Source organism: Amia ocellicauda, chromosome 14, assembly GCF_036373705.1.
Source record: "Amia ocellicauda isolate fAmiCal2 chromosome 14, fAmiCal2.hap1, whole genome shotgun sequence".
In the NCBI taxonomy this organism is placed as follows: domain Eukaryota; kingdom Metazoa; phylum Chordata; class Actinopteri; order Amiiformes; family Amiidae; genus Amia; species Amia ocellicauda.
In genome coordinates, this window is record NC_089863.1 from 27,788,903 (window position 1) to 27,812,840 (window position 23,938).

The 23,938-nt window shown below is 44.9% G+C and overlaps 2 protein-coding genes across 2 annotated transcripts in view; one reads left to right on the forward strand and one right to left on the reverse strand.

Annotated features, from left to right (window-relative positions):
• Window positions 1-23,938, forward strand: part of LOC136767577 (Fc receptor-like protein 5) — a 170,832-nt gene that overhangs the window by 74,604 nt on the left and 72,290 nt on the right. The gene's annotated exons all lie outside the window — the stretch shown is intronic.
• On the reverse strand, window positions 15,916-23,871 carry LOC136768047 (Fc receptor-like protein 5). The gene is made up of 8 exons (XM_066722102.1): window positions 23,859-23,871; window positions 22,781-22,816; window positions 19,628-19,918; window positions 19,094-19,426; window positions 18,689-18,967; window positions 17,689-17,985; window positions 17,257-17,532; window positions 15,916-16,551 (listed from the first exon to the last, which is right to left on the reverse strand). Exons 1-8 carry the CDS (start codon window positions 23,869-23,871, stop codon window positions 16,463-16,465), a joined length of 1,614 nt encoding a protein of 537 aa, XP_066578199.1. The 3' UTR covers window positions 15,916-16,462.

Genomic DNA, 23,938 nt, shown 5'->3' on the forward strand with positions numbered 1-23,938 from the left:
TCTCCTGATTTCAGGAAAAGCTGTAAAAAAAGAACTTGTCTTAAAAAAATCATTAAGCAGTTCTGAACAGCCACACTTTGATGAGCAGGTCCCAGTGTGTTGAGTTTAGTGATTGGAGTTTGGTATATTGAACGGCAGCACTTTCTACACGAACACACCAGGTATCACTGGTGGAGGCGGTGCTTTATGAACACAAATGTGTGCTGGGTGTGCGCCTGAGTATGATGTCATGTAGCGTCATTACATCATACTAGAAGCCAGAAAGCAGGGCAGTAATGGAATGTTGTGCGTAGGGATTCTCAGTGGATCTGTAATTGAGAGAGAGAGACACGCAAACTGATCAGAGAGACACGCAAATTGATCAGAGAGACAGAAATTGCTGCGAGAGAGAGAGACACATTGCTAAGAGAAAGACACGCAAATTGCTATTGTACTGTGGAGAACATGCGTTGTCTCACCAATGGAAACAGTTACAGGCACCGACGAGGCCAACGTGAGTATTACTCGTCGAAAGGTTTATTTTTCTTTCTCGATTTTGAGTTACTGAATAATAAATCGTGTGGGGGGGGGGGGGACTCCGACAAGGGCGCAAGACAGAGAGAGTGTCAAAATCCCCAAATTGTGTCACACGTGACTGAAGGCGCTGTGATCCCAAGAGGACAGGATGAGCACCGACCAGATCAACTGTCCACCCGACAGACACACACACACTCACACACATACACACTCACACACACACACACACACACACACACACTCATGGTGGGTGTGTTGCTCGGTCGTGAAAATTTGAAGATCCTTTGTTTTGCTGCTGGGAATTTCAGCTGCCCCCTTATGCCTCTCTTCCTCTTCCAGTATGGTAGATACTGAACGCACCTTATTACACATTATTGCCCATTATACTGACTCAGTCTCTCTCTCCCTCCAGAGTACGATGACCCCAAGGTCACAAGCAGGAAGGCTGGGGGTCAGCAGGGGCACCGGGGGGGCTCAGGGGAGCTGGTACCTAGGACCTGCAAGGACAGCGGCCGGGGAGGCGGTGGCAAAGCAATGGGGCACTGCCCTGGCACAGGGGGGCCCCCCAAAAAGAGCTGGTTCAGAATCATGGTGAGTAGAGCAGAGCAGAGCAGTGCAAGTCATTGTGTGGCAGTGTGGGTGACACTGTGTGTGTGTGATGTTGTTAACACTCTGTGCTGCTGTCTCCGGCTACAGATCCCCAAAGCGAAGAACTACGACAGGACGTGGCTGCTCTCTGCCCTGCAGGGCGTCTGCACGGTGCCCTTCACCCCTGTACAGGTGCGTCTCGCTCTCTCTGCCTGTGTTTGTATCTGTGACCCAGGACAGCACAGCGACTGAAACTGGCAGCTTTAAAATGTGTGTGTGAGGGACAGTGTACTGACCTCCCTCCCTCTCTCTTCAGTATCGCAACAGGGGGAGTAAGATTGTGTTCTATGTAGAGGGAGCCACCACAGCCAACGCGCTGGCCAAAGTGTCCGAGAGCTTCACCGACACCGAGGGGAACAAGGTGAGCAGAGCTGTCTGTGGTTGTGTGTCTGTCTGTGGGTTAATCGTAATGGTTAATGAGCTCAGGGGTGTGACCGCTCTGTTGCCCCGCCTCCCCGCAGGTGTCCATCATCATGAACCCCTCCCTCCCGGTGAACAAGCCCAGGCCCACAGTGCTTGAAGCCCAAACGCCAGCCGCAGCCCCGGCCTGCGAGGTGAGTGACAACCCCCCCTTCCATGCCCCCCATAAAGATTACAGCTGATGTCCCAGAGTGAGAACAGGTCCGCCTAACACACTCTCTCTCTCCCTCTCTCTGCAGGTCAGTCACTCTGTTGAGGAGATTAAGCGCGTCATTCTGCCCTTCCTGCACGAGTGAGTGTCTTAGTCAGACAGTGTTTGTGACTTTTTGTGTGCCTCTTTATATTAACGTCCTCCCTCTGTCTGTGGCTAGAGAGAGCTAATGTGTGTGTCTGTCTGCTATCATTGTGTTCATGCTTCTGTCTGTCTGTTTGTCTGTCAGCTACTACAGTGTGTATGATTCAGGGGACAGACGGCCACTCCACGAGGCGTATCACGACAGTGCCTCCTTCACCCTCAACATGCCCTTGACCTTCAGGTACCACAAGAGTGTGTGTGTGTGTGTGAGTGTGTGTGTGTATGTATGTGTTTGTATGTGTGTATTGGTGAGTGTGAGTGTGTGTGTGTATGTGTGTGTGTGTGTGTGTGTGTGAGTGTGAGTGTGTGTGTGTTGGTGTGTCTTGATTTCTTCTCAGTCTTCACATTTGGCAGTACATGGCGTGTTGCTCTGTTGTGAATATTTGAAGATCCTTTGTGTTGCTCCTGCTAATAGTACAGGGAATTGCAGTATATGTGTGTCTGTCAGTCAGTTCACTCTGGTCAGTGTGTGACAGTGCTGACCCCTCTCTCTCCAGCTCTCTTGTGCACAGTCTGGGAAGTGACCATGACAGGGAGCTGAAAGACCCCAGTGAGTGTGATCGTAACGGAACACAGAAAGAGCACTGAACACACACACACACACACACACACACACACACACACACACACACGTGTTTGTTTTTCTATCCTTGTGGGGACTTTCCATAGACATAATGATTTTTGTACTGTACAAACTATAGATTCTATCCCCTAACCCTAACCATACCCCTAAACCTAACCCTCACAAAAAACTTTCTACATTTTTACATTTTAGTATGTTAAGCCATTTGACTCATGGGGACTCTAGACAAAGTCCCCACATTTCACATTTATGGCATAATAACCTTATACCAGTTTGTAACCATAAAAAAGTCCCCATATATGACAAAAAACCTGTACACACACACACACACACACACACACACACACACACACACAGGCACTGAAGACACGCACAACGAGACACTGAACAAACACACTGTAACAATATCAACCACACCAATCCAGGAATATACACTACACTAGAAGTGGAAACTGTATATATATATATATATATATATATATATATAAAAAAAATTGTAGCCGCCCTCTCACTTATTAATTATTTAGACCAGACTTTTATATTATTAAAATGTATTTTTATTGAATCACTCACAACGCGTTTCGACACTACTGTGTCTTCATCAGGTAGTGTCAAAACAGTAGTGTCGATATATGAATTTTCTTTATATATTTTTGCTTTATTTGGGCCAGCACCTCATAGAAGTGAAGACGCTGTAGTGCACGGATGTTTTTAAGTTATATTCCTATATATACACAGTAATATGGACACAGTACAAAGTCACAGGACAGATGTATGTAATAGAATAGACAGTTCATATGTCAGCATTCCAGATAATACACAGCATTTGGCGGCTTGCAAATGTACAATACAAGCTGATCTGATGCACTACAAGCCATCGATAGTGCGAATGGTGGCTATTGTATATGTATTGTACTGTGTTGTGTGTGCAGTGTGATGGACTCCTGTGCGCCCCTCTAACCTGTGCCCCCTGCCCCTCCAGCTACAGCCCCGTGGTTCCAGCTACTGAAGCCCACACGCCAGAGAGCGACGGCCTTCCTTAACGAGCTGCCCAATACGCAGCACGACACCAGCTCCTTCGTGGTGGACGTCCATGCCTACACTGTGAGTGCCCACTGAACCGCATGCGTCTGTCTGTCTCTCTCTCTCTGGGTGTCATAGTGTGTGTAAGATAGAGAGGGAGTGTTTCAATGATTGATGTATTGATCAGCTGATTGATTGATTGATTGACAGGTGTATCTCTCTCTTCCAGAACACATTACAGTCCTTCACCGTCAGTGGAGTGTTTAAAGAAGGTGAGTGGGGCTGGACTGAGGGCGCGGCGGGACAGTATAGTGCTGAGCTAGACTACAGGAAATTATAGTGGACTATACAGTCTGAGGTCTCTTCTATTCTGCAGTGACTGGTACTAACTCTCCCTCTCCTCTTCTCTACCTCTCTCAGTGGACGGGGAGTGTCAGGACACTGTGAATGCATTCTCTCGCAAGTTCATCACTATCGCTGCAGCAAATGCTGGGTAAGAGCTCCACTCATCCCTCCATCTCTGCCCCTCATCCCTCCATCCTTCTCTCCAGGCTGTGCATAGTGAGTGATGAGCCCTCTCCGTCTTTCTCCCAGGCTCTGTATTCTGAGAGACATTGGAGGAGATCAAACGGGCGTTCGTTACGACCAGGCTCAGGCCGTCCAGCAGCCCCATGCTCACGCTGACCGCTGCCCAGCAAGAGATGCGCTCCATCTTCTGCCTGCAGTCCGGCATGAACCCGGAGTGGTCACAGAAGTGCGTAGTGCTGAAGCTGACTGCCGACCACACTGACCACTGCTCCACATTGATGTGCACACTAGTGTGTTCACAGCAGTGTGTGTTGATATATGCAGTAGTGTGTGTCCTGATGTGTCTTGTGTCTTGTTAACAGTAGTGTTTGTGTTGCAGGTGTCTGCAGGAGAACGAGTGGGATTTCGACAGAGCCGCACAGATCTTCAGCCAGTTCCAGGTCAGTCTCTCTTTTACACCCTCTCTCTTTTTCTCTCCCACGCTCTGTCTCTGTCTCTCCCTCTTGCTCACTCTCTCTCTCTCTCTCTCTCTCCCTCTTCCCCTTCAGGCTCAAGGGAAGATCCCAGACGTGGCTTTCGACATAAACATAAAAAAATTATTAATCAAGACTGTGTCTGCCGTGATCCTTCCACCGAACTCACGCTGCAGCCCCTCGTGGCTCTCTGGGCGTCTATATCACACTCAGCAGTGTGTGTGTGAAGTGGTTTCATGAATTCTCAGGATACACAGATGACGAAGTAACAAGTTTATCACAAAATAATAAATACAGGTGAACCCGGAGCCCTCCTCTCACACAAAGTGAAGAGAAGAACTCAGGATGGGAGCTGGAGAAGCCTTGTTGTATCTTCACATCTTCATACCTGGGCTGGAGTTGAATGACTTTGCTGGGATTCTTGGTCTTGGGTGTTTTGTGTTGACTGTTTTAAGTGCAGTATTATTACTATTATTTGATTATTTGAGTTCTCCTCAGGAGACAGCTGACCTTTGTGAAGAGCAGTTCTCTCATGGTCTCCACTTCATCACTGCAATACCAATCCATTTTAAAGTGTGAGTCCAGGCATGTGGCCAACTGAAAGCATTTCATTGCTTCATACTTTGAAAGCCAAATCTCCAGGGCAAGCTTCATGGTCTCCACCATTTTGTTGTCTGACATTTCCGCTTTGGTTTCAATGGCATGGAAAAGACCTCAAACACATGTAATAAAATAATCAATCACCTCAATCAGTAGATCCAATATAATGTAGATAAGACAATACTGTAATATAACTCTATGCCACAAGAAGGTGCCCAATCACACGAAATGCTTATACTACTACTACTAATAATAATAATAATAATAATAATAATAATAATAATGATAATGATAATGATAATAGAGAGAAAGTTATATAGAGAGCGTACTTCCTAAGTCTTGATTATCACTTGTTAGTGATTCGACATTATATTTTTTACAATTAAAAATGACCACCCAAAGCTGAACTGATTTAATTGGATAAATTGGGTCTTATAAAGCAGGAAACTGTAAGTGAGAATTAGGGTTCTAGTTTTTGACAGATGCACTTGGACATAAGTAGTATGTATTTATTAGAAGACTGAGAGCACTGTCTTACAATTGGCACAAAATGTATATGATGCATATTACAATAAGTCCCAAAAATACACTGTATAACATATTTGCCATCCTAATGTTCATTCCTGCCAATCTACTCTCTTGTTGGTGGTTTTGTGTGCAATTTAGCTTTTCGAAGTGACAAGTCACATTGTATAAGCTCCCACAAAGCCGGCCTCACCATCTACATTTGTATTGGATTAAAAAGTATTCAGAATAGCACAATTTGAGATTGATTGTAATTCACACAGGGAAGGTAGTTAATATGATTAGGTGCTGTGAAATATTGGGCAACAATTGGAATTTGACACCAACACCCCTCTACACCTCTATCTATCTCCGTCTCTCTCTCACACACACACACACATGCACACACAACACACACGCACACACACAACACACACACATTAAATTGGCATAATCTTGCTTTACAAGTAAAACTATTTTATTATTATTATTTTTTATTTCAATTGAGCATTAGGTTACTGTGACAACTTCAATACATCACAAAACATTTTCAAATACTCAGCTCAGTGCATTGAATCCCACACAAACCTATTCACATGTAGTGTCCAGTAAAGCACACTTTTGCAAAGCTGAAGGTTGTGAACACAATGGAGCCCTCTTCTCCAAGTCTTTATCAAGAAGAGTAAGATAATCATAAACCACTGACAGACAGTGTAGCCCCAGCGAGTTACAATGGCCGACATTCCCCCCATTGTGCAACATGAATAGCTGGCTAACGGGGTTACCTCAAGCTCTGCAGATATATCAGACCCACTATACACTTAGTGCTTCAACTCTTTTCACATAGCACATACAATTAATTACTTTTAAGCACATTTGTAATGTTAATTTCTTTTAAAAGGAAATACTGGTTCCCTCAGCAGCTATCACCCAAATGGAGACCTTGGAAGGAGACATCTGAATATATAGGATGAATTCTCTTATGGTATTGTGTATAAGAAAAACAAGCATATTGTTGTGATCTGGGACTGCGTGTGTCTGTCTGTCGGTTTTGAGTGTTGAGGGCAGTGTTGCCAGATGCTTTAAACCTCTAGATTTGGACCTAAACCATCTAAATATTTGTTTTTACAATATTGACATGAAATGATGGAAAACAACAGGTGTTGAGTGTTAATATGCAGTCATATGCAAATGAGCAGAATGCTGTGTAAACATAAATAATCTGCAGTGTATAAAGTAAATATATATACAAATTCATTCAAAAACAAAGACTAAATGTAGCACTAAACTAATTATACAAAAGGGAAAAACTAATTAAAATTCAACTCTAGATCAACAAATCAAATCCGTGACCAAATCAAAGACCATGGGATCGCATATGATAACACACAAATCGTTAAACAAAAAAGGTTATAAACACATTGACTACAATACCGATTAGTAAGACGAAGGTGAGTCTCTCATTAGTATTGTTAGTCAGACATTAAATAACTACGCAGGTTAGTATTTATGTCAGGTAACTTCTCGTTATATATATATCAGTCTCATTTACGTTTAGGTGCAGAGAAGGATCCTATCATTACTTGTTACCACAATTTCCCTTAACTGATTATTATTCAATGATTAAGGATAGGCAGGGCCACCAATAATCTAATGTCTATTAACGTGTGTCAGTTTCAGACTAAACAGTTAAACAGGAATGAGAAGATATTTCTCGGCGTTGACAGATTTTATTTCTAAAATTATCAACAAAACAGTTTAATGCAACACACATTTATATTTAAGAAAACTAAATGATATTACACATTCTAGAGTTATGAATCACAGATTAACATTTCTAATTGATTTCTCAAATGTCATGAATCATTAACTCCAAACTGTTAAACTTATCTGAACTTCGTCGCAGAGAGGCCTCTCTGGCTTCGGGCTCAGATAACAGCACACGGCACGAGGTCCGTGTGGTTTGGAACAAAGGCAGTCCGGTTCGGCTTTGTCCAAGAACTTCCACTCAGTCGATGCACCTGGAAGTTGGGGTTTCGCGAATGTAGAGTCTTTTCCAAACAGATTTTCCACTGGTTTGAAGGCTCCAAGGTTGTGCACAAAATCTTCTTGGCAAGCAGGGTCTCTCACCGTACTTATTTGAAGACAAAGTCTTTGAGGAAAGCAGGGCCCTGTTCGTTCCAAGGGTCGAGTTTCTTAAGACTCAAATAGCTATTTAAATGACTGACACTTTCGTATACAGTTGACTTAGTCAATTGTCCAGCTGTAAAACTCCACTGATCAGGTGGGCACAGGCGGGCAGCGCAGTCTGTAAAGTTCTTTATTTAATAAAGTCCTTTAAAAGAATTCTTCGTACGGCTCAATCTCCTTCTCCCAGTTTAACTCTTCTGTTGCCGGCAAAGACTTGGTTGGTTTCTGGTTCCGGTTCTGGCAACAGAGCTACAGGTTGAGCTGTGGCAGCGAGTTTCTGGTTCAGGTGAGAGAGAGAGAGAGACTGACTGTCCGCTGTTCCTTATAGTCTGTCAGATCAACAGGTGATTGGTCCCTGAGTTCTTGAGATTGGATTTCGGTTTCAGCCCCCAGTGTCCTATTGGAGGGGGGCTTGATTTATGACTGATGTCAATCCATGCCATCTTTTGGAAATGCCGGTTGGCCCGGGTTCGTAGCTCTATGTCGGGATTTCGGCTCTCGTCCACTTCAAAGAGTTTTTATCACCTACAGGCCCCTTTCTCCAGACATCTCATAGCAGAATTCCAAACTATTTGGCCTCTTCTTGGTGCCATCCTCCCCAAAACTGTCACTTTGATGCAAACCAGTTCCAAGCTGATGAGCTAAGGGAATCTGATAACTTTGGGGGGGAGAGGTCTTCTTTAGATCAGTGTTTCAGCTCAGAGCCCAAATGCTCTTATCCAAATACACCCAACATAACGCTACAGCATGGTCAAGTAGATATTTTTTCCAGGCACAGCATTGAACTTTACTAACCTTACAAAATGCCTGGAATTGCTCTCCTAGGATAGCTTGCCTGAAATTAATAAAAATAAAAATAATCATGAACTGCAAGTACATACATAATATGCAGTGTCTATTCTCAAGAAGCTCTGCATAGCCTTTATAGAACGCTATCCCCTGTAGAATGATCAAATCGGTTTCGGTTCAAACTAGGCTTACTTTAAAGGAGTGTAATCCACCTACACTGCTGTGAATTGGTCTTCATCACCCCAGTTTACTTAAAAGCTAATTATAATTAAGACCATTGACAGAATTTGCTAGACGAGGGCTTTTGGTCCTCCGACAGCTAATAATAAACCTCCTGACCAGGTACTGTATTGCGTTTGCCTGACAGTTAACTAGTCCACCTTGTATTGCTCTCTGCATCTCTGGGCTTCATGTCGTTAATATTGTTTGACTTGTAATTATTACACATTGGATTTTGATAGATGGAATCCTTGTAGTAATAATAATAGAGAGAAGACTAATACAATATAGACCACTAAGGTATTTGTGGACAGTAATCGAGTATGATTAAATACAGAATTCAGTAGTTTGTGTAATGTATCAACCCATGTAGTTCAACAGAGCTGCTTATACACACACACACACACACACACAACAGAACAATGCTGACTGTTTCTTCATTTTCCTTCTCTCTCTGGAAAGCACAAGCCCAGAAACAGATTGTATTTCCCCTTAATCTGTGATGCACTATTTCTAACAAGAACCCCAGGCGTTCATGCATATAAACACCCACAGTGCCCATTATAGGCTATGTGTGCCCAGGATACAGTATAATAACACATTGCAAGTAGATTTGAGTGCACCATTAGAGCAATGAGACAGCAGGGGCTTTTAGTTGAATAGTATATCTAGTGACATTCCTTGCAGGAGTTTGTAGTAGAATAATGACTAAAGTCACTGTAATCAGCAGAAGTCAAATCTGATCACCCATCTATTTGTATCAAAGCTCTGGGGAATTTATCTTTTTCACATCAGCTGCCAACTGACCATATTTCACACATATGACCCTAAGGTTGATGAAGTACAAGTGTCTATGGCAGCCTTTTGCAAAGGTCTATTTGTCCTGACTGTTGCACCAATCTGCATTTTAATAAAATCAGATTGTTTTTCCCTCTTTTTCAGAGCTTTATATTGTTACAATTGATTGATTGATTGATTTAAAACAGCAAAACAATGCACAGGGATGGCCTAGGAAGATATCCATTGAAAAGTGTAAACCGAATAAAAATAGAAAAAGTTGAAAATCGTGCAACTGGGTTGAGGGACAAATTACTGCCTTGAACAGCGGGATGATTGGGAAGACCGCAGCAGTGGCTAGTATTGACAGAGACATTATAGAATATTTGGAAATGCACAGTTCCCTGGAAAATAGGATTTGCCCACAGCTAAAGATTATGATTGAAAGCTTTGCATAGTATTGTGATCTGAATATCGGCATCACATTAACCACGACCTATAACAGCATGTGAACAGCCAGTCCTAAACCAGATATATTACTACACCACTTTGAATATAAAAACACTTTTTGCTGGTGATTTTAGAAAGAAAGATAAAACATAGTAAGGTCTACAACCAGCAACTGGTGAGGGATGCCCTTGCAACCAGTTCAGCTACATCCATTTACAACATGGACAGTATCAGTGTCACGATGTGCGGGACACGGGAACAGGGGGACCCAGCTGTGGTGCGTTGTGGAGGTTGTCAGTCAGGCGTGGGTCAAATACCGGCAGGACGGGGCAATCAAAGGCTGGGCAAAAGGGGTCATCATGGTCACAATCAAGGGTCGGGGGGTCAGGCGATCAGTCAAAGAGAGTCAGAGGTTGAGGTCGAGGGTCAAAGAAAGGGGTCAAGGTTTCAAGGTATAAACAAGGCACAAGCAAAACACTGCTTGTAGTACAACAAAACTTTACGAAGTCTGAGAGTTAGTGAAGGGTACATTTGTGGAGCAGAAAACCAGGTTGGGAGGTGCAGGGTGAATAGGAGCAGAGGGTGACTGAACAAGTGCACATGGTGTTAAGGTACAACCACTTCACCTGAAGTAAACCCTTCAGGTTCCCTGGACTAGGATAACCCAGAGCCGTCAGTGCAGGATGGTGGATCCTCCGCAGGAGACGAGCTCGGGAAGAAAAAAGTCACCGACACAATGCCAGATCGTTTGTCTTCAGTTTATTTCTGCCACAGCACACAGTTTTAAGAAGTCCGTTTCGGGGCAGGACATACTACAGATTTAGTTGCTAGGCAGACATGGAATGTGTCCGATATCATAACTCCTAACACACTCAAGACTTTCGGTTGACATGTCTGCACGGTTTGCCTAGCAGTAGATGACGTGGGACTCTATCTTATTTCTGGTTTGTCTGAAGAGCAGCATGTATATTGTTTATGTTGTGAGCTCTGAGTTGTTCCTCAAAATATAATATAAATATAGGGAGATTGTGGTTTGACATTTCCAAAATAGAGGTGAGGGGATGGCCGTGAGTTCAAGTGAATAGACTTTCACAGAAATAGTTATGCGCAAGTATGTTATTTATGTTATTTCTGCAATAATGACACAATTTCAGCCCTCCTTGCCAAGGCAACATTTCCAGTGAGATATGACAATGTTAACTCTGCAACTTCTGTTAAAGGCTAATCCTACAATAAGAATACAATACAATGAGTTACATGGATACAGTAGGTTAAATAATCAGTACACATGGGTTTCAGGAATGTTGATTGAATGATTGATTGATTGAAGCTGGGAGAAGTGACTTTTTAAGAAAAGGCGATGGTGACATCTAGTGGTGGAAAAGTGGAAGTGCGTAGATTGGGTTGGAGGAGTGCTGGACTGGAGCTGAGACAGTCAGCAACCCCCATTGAAAAACGTGTGACTTTGTGTGCTGCATGGTCTTTGAACTCCACACAACAGATTTTGCATCAAAAGCCTGGTTAGAAGAAAAAAGGACAGTTTTTATGTAGGGGTATTTGCTGCACTGAGGTCCAGTATAGTACACATTTAATTGACTTCGACGTAGACTGAGTAACTCTTGACCTGAGTTTCTTCCTCAATTTTACCATTTGGTCTCTCCCAGGTAGTCCACTTGGAGTCAAACTGGGGGAGAGGACAACTAAGTAAAATATACCTCAAAAGCTGTTGTACTTATTTTTTTCTCTTTTCAACAAAGAAACATTTCTGGGGGACTAACATTATCTTGCTGTCTATTTATATAAAAATAGGCAAGTACCTGCCAAAAGAATCCAGAAAAAAGAGGAGGACAATTAAAGCTACACCCTTCTCAGGTCCTCACAGCCCCCTGCACCCGCCAGAGTAAATCATTCCGCAATTTGGCTTAAGGAAATGTGCGTCTTTTTCAAAGTATTGATTTTAAACTATGATTCCAGGCATGGTTCATAAACTTACGTTTTATGTTTTGAAAGAATGTATTTACAGGATTGTTTGTTGTTTTTAAGTAGGAAGCATTTCATCGATTTGAGGTACTTTGGTGGCATCCTATGGCTCAATTCTGAAATACACTTCAGCTCAGTTTCGACATGCACATTTGTAAACACTGTAGAAACACCACAAAATCGCAACCTTTGAGATGAAAGCAGCATAATGTTTATTCTGGTAGGTATCCACATTATTTAATTGAACAATATATAGTTTAGATTGAGAGACAGAGTTGAGCAATCCATAGAGAAAACAGAAAATTACGGTATCATAATTTACAGAGGGACACACATTTATCTATCAAGTGGGAAAAACAAGGCATGTTTTTGAGAGATTTCAATGGAAGTGTTTGACTGTTTAATCTCATGAGGGACATCACTCAGGTGTATTGTGACAATGTACACTGTCAGCAGTGCTACAATTCCTGCAGATTCTTCCTGAGCAGCATACACGGAATCCGTCCCTTCCTCACCGACTACTGGACTCAGCAGCTCGTCCAGTCACTGGTCCTCTCCCCTCTGGACTACTGCAACTCCCTCCTGGCCGGCCTGCCTGCATCTACTACCCGCCGCTCCAGCTCATCCAGAACTCTGCGGCTCGTCTAGTGTCTCTCTGCCCCGATTCACACACGCTACTCCACTGCTCCGCTCCCTCCACTGGCTCCCGATAGCGGCACGCATTCAGTTCAAGACATTGACCCTCACCTACCACTGTCTCGACCACACTGCACCAAGCTACCTTCAGACACTCGTCTCTCCATACATCCCCTCCAGACCACTGCACTCCTCCAGTGCCACAAGACTAACTCTGCCTCCTCTCTACTCTCCTTCCTCCAGAGCCGCTCCTTTTCATCACCGGCCCCCAAATGGTGGAACAACCTTCCCACCAAAGTCAAAACAGCAGAGTCCTTGACCTCATTCCGGCGCTTACTCAAGACACATCTTTTCAGTCAGTACTTATAATATTAGTCTTTTTAATCCCTGTTAGATAGCACTTCATAGCATTTTATCATGCTTCTTTCGCTACTAATACTTGTATTATTGATTGATTTTCCCCATTGGTCCCTTTCCCGTAGCCCTTGACTTTGACCTAACATCTTGACAGCACTTAGCTTTTACTTTCCAGGATGTAGGACCTCACTTACTGTACTTACCTGTGTAAACTGGAAGTTGTAAAATGTATTATATTTTGAATTGCTCTGTTTAATGTAAATTTGAATTTGTAATGTTTGATGTATGTACTTAACTGTATTGTTGCACTTTGTATTGCACTTATATTGTAAGTTGCCCTGGATAAGGCCATCTGCCAAGAAATAAAAATAATAATAATAAAGTATAAAACACCAGAACCAGTAGCTGTACTGTGAGTCTCAGGCTGGCTCTCACTGTGTGTTGAGTCTCTCAGAGTCTATCCAATCAGCGCTCTCAAGCTGTTGACCAATGACGCGGACCTAAGGCTAGAACCTGCCCCTAGCCGAAACGGGGCGTGGTTTGGGCATAAATGAGTTAGAAGAATAAAAATAGACGCATATCCGGCAGCTGTCCACGACTTCCACCCCAGCAGTCTGTCATGGCTGCATGGTCACTGCGTTCAGTGTCCGGCTGCATACCTCGCAGGCTGTCAGTGTGCGCATTCCATGAAGTGAAATAAAAAAAATAAAAAACGTAAAAGTGGTGCGTGCATATGTATTAACCCCCTTTGCTATGAAGCCCCTAAATAAGATCTGGTGCAAACAATTACCTTCAGAAGTTACATAATTAGTTCATTAAAGTTCACCTGTGTGCAATCTAAGTGTCACATGATCTGCCACATGATCTCAGTATATATACACCTGTTCTGAAAGGCCCCAGAGGCCCCCGAGAACATTGGCCCCTGCCGAGGGAAAAACATCCCCACAGCATGATTCTGCCACCACCAGAATCATGCTGTTGGGATGTTTTTCCATCGGCAGGGACTGGGAAACTGGTCAGAATTGAAGGAATGATGGATGGCGCTAAATGCAGGGATGTTCTTGAGGGAAACCTGTTTCAGTCTTCCAGAGATTTGAGACTGGGACGGAGGTTCATCTTCCAGCAGGACGGACAATGACTGTTTTTTGTTTTATTTCTTGTTTGTTTCACAATAAAAAAATATGTTGCATCTTCAAAGTGGTAGACATATTGTGTAAATCAAATGATACAAACCCCAAAATCCATTTTAATTCCAGGTTGTAAGGCAGCAAATTAGGAAAAATGACAAGGGGCGTGAATACCTTCGCAAAGGCACAGTATATGTCCGCCTGGCAGCTCCCTCAGTGATCAATAAAATGAAGTTTACACTACTAGACGCAAAGCACAGCCTGCGCACTATTGGGCTCCGATTGTGTCATTTATAATTCTACCACTGGTCGACATAAAGGGTACAGACCCAAGTGCAGAGAAGAAAAGGATGGTCAAGACAAGTGAGTGGTCAGAGGCCGGCAACTAGGACAGAGGAGGCAGGAGATGTGGTCAGTAACCTGGCAAAAGTTTGAGAGATCTAGCAAACTGGATTAGTAGAGGAGGGGCAAGACTAGGATTAAAAAGCAGCAAACTGTGAAAAGTGTAGTGGTAGATTTATCTAGTGGTAAATTTGGCAAAGGGTATGGAAGAACTCATGACCATAATCTCAAGAACGAAAGCACTTGTATATGTAAATACAATTATTTTTCCTGGACATAATGCAGACTCGGGTGTTCATTCCGTCCACAGAATGTGGCAGGGTGGCAGCCAGATGGGTGCAGCAGCTCCAGTGTCGATGTGGTGTTGCACTAGCCCTGTGTGTCCGTTGTTGCTTTCACTTTCGGGAAAGACATCGCAACATTCCTCCACTAGGTGACGCATGGCTCCCGCTTGCTCCTCGTTCAGGCAGCAGCTCCCTCGCTCACACATCTGCGTCACTGCCGGCGTCATATGAGTAGCAGGAGCATAGTGTGGCTTTCTTCGCTGGGATCTCACTAACCCGACGTGAAGCTGCTGTCCTTGGGGCCCTATTATCAGCCTGTCCTGGCCCTGGTCCAGGCAGCACTGAGTAGTAGACAGAAAACCAAGGCCCAGGATCCTTTTGACTTCCACATCAGCAACCCAGGCTTCATGCGCGACTGACAGCTCCCCGAGACTAAACTTCAGAGCCACAGCCCCGTCACTGGAGCCGGTTTGCCTGTTGCTGTAAGCAGTTCTCCATCCACAGGGCGCAGCCTATTTCTCCATCTCTGACCGCCTCTGTGCAGCACATCAGCACACAAGACCGTGCCTGAGGCTCCTGTGTCGATGAGGCCCTGACAGTAGATGTCTCCTACGCAACAGCACTTGTAATATTAGTCGGTCAAATCACACACACCCCCACCTCCACACACACAGTTCTGAAACGAATCCTTGACACGCATTAATGGGGTATTCCACCGAAAATCCATACTTCCTCAGGTTATTCTATAAGTAGAAACACATTGTGTGGAGTGAGTTTCTTATGTCCAGCTCATTCTATTTACCAGAAATCAGAGATCGAATGATTGTGTCTTTCAAAAAGTGTGTGTGTGGGGGCAATTTGACATGCCCCCCACCCCTTAAATTATGCCTATGCCTCATATAACTATGTTATCTATCATGTTTGGATTTATTCTTCTCAATCCAAAGAGAAACAGGATTCAACTGTTTCTTTGTGTGAAATGCCCAAGGTAGTCTAACAACTGATTGCTTGGCACATGTAGTTCTGTACTGGCATCGTGGGCACCACTACATTTACATATATTGTGTGTCAATGACAAACAAAGTCCCAGTCAAACACGTTTATTATGTATTTTTCAAAACCACCTTTAATCATTTAAAACAGAGACGCTTGGTGAGAATCCATTTGAATAATTTTGGTTGTAGACAATGTAAAGTTACTACATTATGTGTGTATTTGATGTAATTGTGTTTACATACATTACCGGCCTAAATGTTTCCGGTTTGTATTGAAATGTACACAGTTTAATGTCTCAATGGAACTCAAAAATTGTTCAGAAAGTTCTTCCCAACAATGTTGCAGAAGTTCCCACAAATGTTTTTCACTTTCATTTTGCTTTCACCCTTCTGTCCAGTTCATCCCATGTTTTGGGTCATTATCTTGCTGTAGCATGAACCCCTGACCAACTAGGTGTATACCATTTTTGCATGTTGCTGCAAAATGCTGGGGTAGCCGTTTTGGTTCAGGGTGCCACTCACTCTGTGCAAGTCGCCGACCTTGCAGTGTAAATGCAGTGACACACACACACACACAGCTTTAGACCCAGTGAGTCGTACATACAGACACACACTCTCGCACACTGACACACACACACACACAGAGCCCCTCCAGGACAGTGTGGCTCAGGCCTTCACACATACAGAGACCCTCCAGGGATGGTGTGGGGCGCCCCCTGCTGGCTGTGTAGCTACTCCCTGTCTCTCAGTCCCACCTGTTAAAGGACAGCTGAGTCACATAGGGAATTGCACACATAATGATACACACAGAGACACACACATACTCACACACAGACTCACACAAACACACAGACACACACACTCTAAAACACACAGACCCACCTATACACACACTCACAGACACTGACACAGTCACAGACACAATTAGCAGATCATCTGTCCGTGCAACAGTGACGCAATGACTGGCAGCACTGTGCTGGATGCTGTGTACAGTGACTGGTCAGGGAATGTGTGTCCAGACTCACGGGGACAGTGTGCAGCTCTTCAGCACTGAGGGAGTGTCCAGATGGAGCCGGAGAGACAGCAGTCTCTAACACACATCCCAGAGACAGATACAGATGGACAGAGAGAGAGAGACAGACAGAGAGAGAGAGACAGACAGAGAGAGAGATACAGCTGGCAGGGAGGGCTGCGGGTTGGGTGCCTGTATATCTGTCAGCCCAGTCCAGCACTGTAGTATCACAACAAACTGCATCAGTGCTGTCAGTGTGTCAGTGTGGTGCAGTGTGTTACTCACTCTGTGCTGGTAGTGTGTCAGTGTGGTGCACTGTGTTATGCAGTGTGTGCTGTCAGTGTGGTGCAGTGTGTTACTCACTGTGTGCTGGTAGTGTGTCAGTGTGGTGCAGTGTGTTACTCAATGTGTGCTTCAGTGTGTCAGTGTGGTGCAGTGTGTTACTCACCGGTTACTCTCAGTGTGACAGCGCTGCTGCGTTCTGCTCCAGACTGACACCAGTACACTCCACTGTCAGACTCTGAGGTGTATCTGATGACGCAGCCGTCTGCAGTTGTTTCTTCCCTGTGAGACGAGCAGCCTGGCTCCACCTGCCCTTTTGTGTAGCGCTTCACTGTCCACCCAGCAGAGCCCCCCGGCCCCCCACACTTCAGAGTGACCACACTGCCTGTAAAGTGCTGAACTCTGGGGGGATCCACAGTCAGACTGACCCGAGGCAGCAGCTCTGAGAGAGAGAGAGAGAGACAGACACAGTGAGGACAGTCCTCTCTCGGGACGCAGCCCTGATACTGACCACTGACACACAGCAGCCTGACAGCAGCGCTGCCTGACACTGACACACTGTAACACAGTAGCTGAGCGGTGCTGGTCCAGGACTGACCTGAGATGGAGAGATTGAGACCATCAGAGCGCTGAGAGACAAATGACTTGCTCCCCCTCATGCCCTCACACTGATACTGCCCCCCATCAGACACAGACACTGCAGTGATGGAGAGCCTGTCCCCGGTCATAGTGTGTCCATCAGTCTGGGACACCGCAGTGGGAGAGCCATCTCTGTACCAGCGGTATGTCCAGCCTGTAGGGGCCCCTGACAGCCCACACCTCAGAGACACTGGCTCCAGGGCGTACAGCTGCCTCCAGGGTGGCTCCACGGTCAGTGTGGCTGCAGGCCGGCCCTCTGGAGAACAAAGGACAGGAGGTGTGATTAGAGACAGATGTCACTGTAGAGCCCAGCAGCCCATTCACACACACACACACACACACACACACACACACACACACAGCAGCTCATTCACACACACACACACACACACACACACACACTGGACTCTGGACTGATGCAGTGCCTGTGTGTCCTTCATGGACACAAAGAACAGCACGATAAAGCAGCTGAGAACAACAAGGACACCAACAACAAAGACAATATATGCAGAGCTGTTGCCCTGGAGCTGGGCATGAAAGCTACAGATTCATTTGTCATATAAAAATCCCCACAGTTAGAGGACCCAGCTCCAGTCTGTGAAGTGCTGCTGTGTCTTGATCACGCTGTGTATCTGGTGTGGCTTTAACACATCCACTGTGCAATGCACAGGACAGACCAGCTCTCTGATGAGGGACTAAATGGTGTATCGGACACAGAGATGCAGTGACGGCCTTAACAGTGATGCAGTGACAGGCGGCACTGTGCCGGACGCTGGGCTGGACACTGGGCACAGACTTCAATGACTGGCCAGGGATTGAGTGTCCAGAGTGTCCAGGGACAGTGTGCGGCACTTCAGCACTGAGGGAGCGTCCAGACGGAGCCAGAGACACAGCAGCTTCAGACACACATGCAGCTGGAAGAGACGCAACACCTGACACAGCCCCTCACAGCAGCCCACCTGACACAGTCACCCACACAGCGTCACTCCATCTCTTCACACTCGTCCCCTCAGCCTGCGCCTCACACTGGTACAGTCCAGAGTCCCCTCTCGTCACTGCAGGGACGATGTGCTGACTCTGTGCAGCCGCTGCTCTCAGGGTCTCGGTGTCTCTGGTGAATGTGTAGCTCAGCTGTGTGTCAGCTCTGTGTGCCTCAGTGTCGCACTGCAGAGTCACTGTCTCTCCCTCCCACACTGACCCTGCAGGGCTGACTGTCAGAGTGGGCCTGGAGAACAGCTCTAGAGAGAGAGAGAGAGAGAGAGAGAGAGAGAGAGATGGTGAATTATGAATAAATAATATAGTCCTGCAGTCACAGAGATTAACACAGTCCAGAGTGTGTCCTATTAACACACTGCATCACTCACCTGACACTGTCAGAGTCACAGCCCCGCTGTACTGAGTGTAATAGGGTGCGTCTCCTCTCTCAGCTCTGCACCAGTACAGCCCTCTGTGTGTCCCAGTCACAGCGCTGATGGTGAAGTTGCCTCCAGCTCTGCTGCTGTCAGAGAGGGGCTGCAGATAGACCCATCTGGCATTGTACAACACATAGTCCAGTCCAGCCCTGCTCTGTCCAGCTCTGTACCAGTAATACCTCCAGCCTGTAGATGCCCCTGTAACCTCACAGTGCAGAGTCACTGAGTCTCCCTCGAATATCTGTCCCAGTGGAGAGACAGTCAGGACAGGCTGGGGCCGAACTCCTGTAACACAGAGCACACAGTCAGGACAGGCTGAGCTCCTGTAACACAGAGCACACAGTCAGGACAGGCTGAGCTCCTGTAACACAGAGCACACGGTCAGGACAGGCTGAGCTCCTGTAACACAGAGCACACAGTCAGGACAGGCCGAGTACCTGTAACACAGAGCACACAGTCAGGACAGGCTGGGCTGAGTCGACTCACCTGACACTGTCAGAGTCACTGGGCTGCTGCGGTCAGAGTGTGATGGGTTTCCACTCCTCACTCCCTCACAGGTATAGTCTCCACTGTGGTAATAACTGTCAGAGCTGATGGTGTATCTGCCTTCATCTCGAGTGGAGGAGTCAGTCTGGTGGACCTGTGTCTCTCCTCTGTACCATCTGTACCTCCAGTCAGTGTCTCCTGCCCCCTGGACCTGACAGCGCAGAGTGACCGTCTCTCCAGTGAAGACAGATGTCCAGTCAGGCTGCAGGGTCAGCACAGCCCAGAGTCTCACTACACACACACACACACACACACACACACACACACACACACACACACACACACACCATAAGTAGTTATTAATCATAATCATAATTATCCTGTGTCTCTCACTGCAGTTCTGCCATCCACACCCACATGTGATCTGAACCAATTCAATTATTAATTTCTGGAGCTTTATTGGCATGACTGCTTGAGACAATATTGCCAAAGCAATGATAGAGTAGTCTATCAACAATTAACATAAATTAAGACAGAAGTCAATACAAGAAATAAAATGTACGAAAACATCACAATATAAATAAACTAATCAGCCACATTATAACATATATAAAGCATATTGAATTAATACATAGCTGTGTATGTGTGTGTGTATATACACTCACCTAAAGGATTATTAGGAACACCTGTTCAATTTCTCATTAATGCAATTATCTAACCAACCAATCACATGGCAGTTGCTTCAATGCATTTAGGGGTCCTAAATGTGGTCCTGGTCAAGACAATCTCCTGAACTCCAAACTGAATGTCTGAATGGGAAAGAAAGGTGATTTAAGCAATTTTGAGCGTGGCATGGTTGTTGGTGCCAGACGGGCCGGTCTGAGTATTTCACAATCTGCTCAGTTACTGGGATTTTCACGCACAACCATTTCTAGGGTTTACAAAGAATGGTGTGAAAAGGGAAAAACATCCAGTATGCGGCAGTCCTGTGGGCGAAAATGCCTTGTTGATGCTAGAGGTCAGAGGAGAATGGGCCGACTGATTCAAGCTGATAGAAGAGCAACTTTGACTGAAATAACCACTCGTTACAACCGAGGTATGCAGCAAAGCATTTGTGAAGCCACAACACGTACAACCTTGAGGCGGATGGGCTACAACAGCAGAAGACCCCACCGGGTACCACTCATCTCCACTACAAATAGGAAAAAGAGGCTACAATTTGCACAAGCTCACCAAAATTGGACAGTTGAAGACTGTAAAAATGTTGCCTGGTCTGATGAGTCTCGATTTCTGTTGAGACATTCAGATGGTAGAGTCAGAATTTGGCGTAAACAGAATGAGAACATGGATCCATCATGCCTTGTTACCACTGTGCAGGCTGGTGGTGGTGGTGTAATGGTGTGGGGGATGTTTTCTTGGCACACCTTAGGCCCCTTAGTGCCAATTGGGCATCGTTTAAATGCCACGGCCTACCTGAGCATTGTTTCTGACCATGTCCATCCCTTTATGACCACCATGTACCCATCCTCTGATGGCTACTTCCAGCAGGATAATGCACCATGTCACAAAGGTCGAATCATTTCAAATTGGTTTCTTGAACATGACAATGAGTTCACTGTACTAAACTGGCGCCCACAGTCACCAGATCTCAACCCAATAGAGCATCTTTGGGATGTGGTGGAACGGGAGCTTCGTGCCCTGGATGTGCATCCCACGAATCTCCATCAACTGCAAGATGCTATCCTATCAATATGGGCCAACATTTCTAAAGAATGCTTTCAGCACCTTGTTGAATCAATGCCACGTAGAATTAAGGCAGTTCTGAAGGCAAAAGGGGGTCAAACACAGTATTAGTATGGTGTTCCTAATAATCCTTTAGGTGAGTGTATATTATATATATATACAGTGAGGGAAAAAAGTATTTGATCCTCTGCTGATTTTGTACATTTGCCCAATGACAAAGAAATGATCAGTCTATAATTTTAATGGTAGGTGTATTTTAACAGTGAGAGACAGAATAACAACAACAAAATCCAGAAAAACGCATTTCAAAAAAGTTATAAATTGATTTGCATGTTAATGAGTGAAATAAGTATTTGATCCCCTATTAATCAGCAAGATTTCTGGCTCCCAGGTGTCTTTTATACAGGTAACAAGCTGAGATTAGGAGCACTCCCTTTAAGAGAGTGCTCCTAATCTCAGCTCATTACCCGTATAAAAGACACCTGTCCACAGAAGCAATCAATCAATCAGATTCCAAACTCTCCACCATGGCCAAGACCAAAGAGCTGTCCAAGGATGTCAGGGACAAGATTGTAGACCTACACAAGGCTGGAATGGGCTACAAGACCATCGCCAAGCAGCTGGGTGAGAAGGTGACAACAGATGGTGCGATAATGCACCCATACATTTTCAAAATATTTTTTTCAAATTACCATAAAATCCTTCATCAGACTTCAGACAAAAAACAAATGTGTTTATTTGGTTTTACAGTCATTATTATATTTACCATAGTTGTTTTAACATAGTTATGGTGTTTGAATTTTCCGCTGGGTGCTTCCTGGATATCAGGAAGCAAAAACTGTCTCCAAATGACAAGCAGGCTCAGATCACAGAACAAGCTACAGAAATTAGTGAAAGACGCTCCTTAGACAATGCTGGATAAAACTGAAACTATACAGAATATTTATCAAACTATTTTAAACCCTACATCGTGTTGTGGCTGGGATTCGTACTGCAATACTTTTACAGACACAGTAAATAGGTTACACTTTTGAGGGCATTTAAAATGCATGTAAGGCAGGAACATGTAACCTTTATCAACCGCAGTCCTGTCCGCTGTATTAAAATGATATTGTGGCGATCCTGGCAGGAGTCTGCAGGGCGAGTGTGTGTGTGTGTGTGTGTGTGTGTCAGTGTGTGTATTACTGCATGTTTGTGTGTGTGTGTGTGTGTGTGTGTGTGTGTGTATATATGTGTGTCAGTGTGAGTGTGGGTCAGTGTGTGTGTGTGTGTGTGTGTGTGTGTCAGTGTGTGTATTACTGCATGTTTGTGTGTGTGTGTCAGTGTGTGTGTGTGTGTGTGTGTGTGTCAGTGTGTGTATTACTGCATGTTTGTGTGTGTGTGTGTGTGTGTGTGTGGCTGCTCTCTTACCTTCAGTCTGTCCAGGGCTGATGGCAGCACTGAGCACTGAAACACAATAAACACCAGTCAGAGTGTATAGTACACAAGTCAGAGTATACACAGTGCCTATAGAAAGTCTACACCACCTTGAAAATTACTCACATTTTGCTGTGTCAGTGCCTCAGAGTTTCATGCTTTTAAGAATATTTCCCCACTTACCCGCACACCATAATTCACACTGTTAAGGGGAAAATGTTTTATTATGAAAAAATATCTGAAATCTCATACTTGGATAACTCTCTACCCCCGTGAGTTCATATTTGCTGGAAGCACCTTTGGCAGAAGTTACAGCTGTGAGTCTGTGGGGATCAGTCTCTACTCTGCACACCTAGATTTGGTAAGATTTGACTATTTTTCTTTACTAAAATGTTCAAGCTCTGTCCAGTTCCTTGGGGAGCGTTGATGGACAGCGATCTTCAAGTCATGCCACACATTTCAGATTGGATTGAGGTTGGGACTCTGACTGGCCCACTCGGCGCTTTTCCACCGGCACGGTGCTGGTGCTGATACAGGAGGCGGAGCCTAATCTCGAACCATTTCCACCACAAACAAAATGGTTCTCGGCCGCCAAAAACAGCTCCATGCCGGCACCATAAACCTGCTGGTCTGGAACCAAGGAACCCGTGACACCAGGGGATGGGGGCGGGGTAACCCAGAGGAAAGAAATATTCAAAATAAGATCGCCTCTTAATCTCATGAACTTCTCCTAGATATAGCTGAGTCCTATTTGAAATCAGTGTGAGATTTAAAACATTTTCTCATATTTCTGCTCCAGAGAAACAACCCTTGGATTGTTACTCTGATCAGAACATTAGCTCTTAAATTCTTCTTAAATTTAATCTCAAATTAATCTTTCCTCATGTATGTCTATCATCCAAAAATTTGAAAAATACTACATTCAAAACCAAACTATGCTGCAACTCTTAATGCCTCATATGTATACGACTTATCTCACCCAAGTCTTAGCTGAATAACCTTTCAAGAGAAAAGTGTAAAACAGTTATGGTTAATCTGTAATGGTTCCCTAGCCTTGACCCTCTATCCCCACTAGAGGCCGCCATTGTTCCCCTGCCTTTCCCTTCTCTTCTCACTGCTTTCATCTGTAACTCTTACAGTTAACATTCCTCC

What these genes read in the sequence shown, in the direction of transcription:
- LOC136768047 (XM_066722102.1), bottom strand. An exon ending in TGTGTGGGTGACTGTGTCAG is followed by an intron (nt 17,986 to 18,688) that starts GTGGGCTGCTGT and finishes TTTGTTCTCCAG; the next exon opens with AGGGCCGGCCTGCAGCCACA. An exon ending in TCTCAATCTCTCCATCTCAG is followed by an intron (nt 17,533 to 17,688) that starts GTCAGTCCTGGA and finishes TCTCTCTCTCAG; the next exon opens with AGCTGCTGCCTCGGGTCAGT.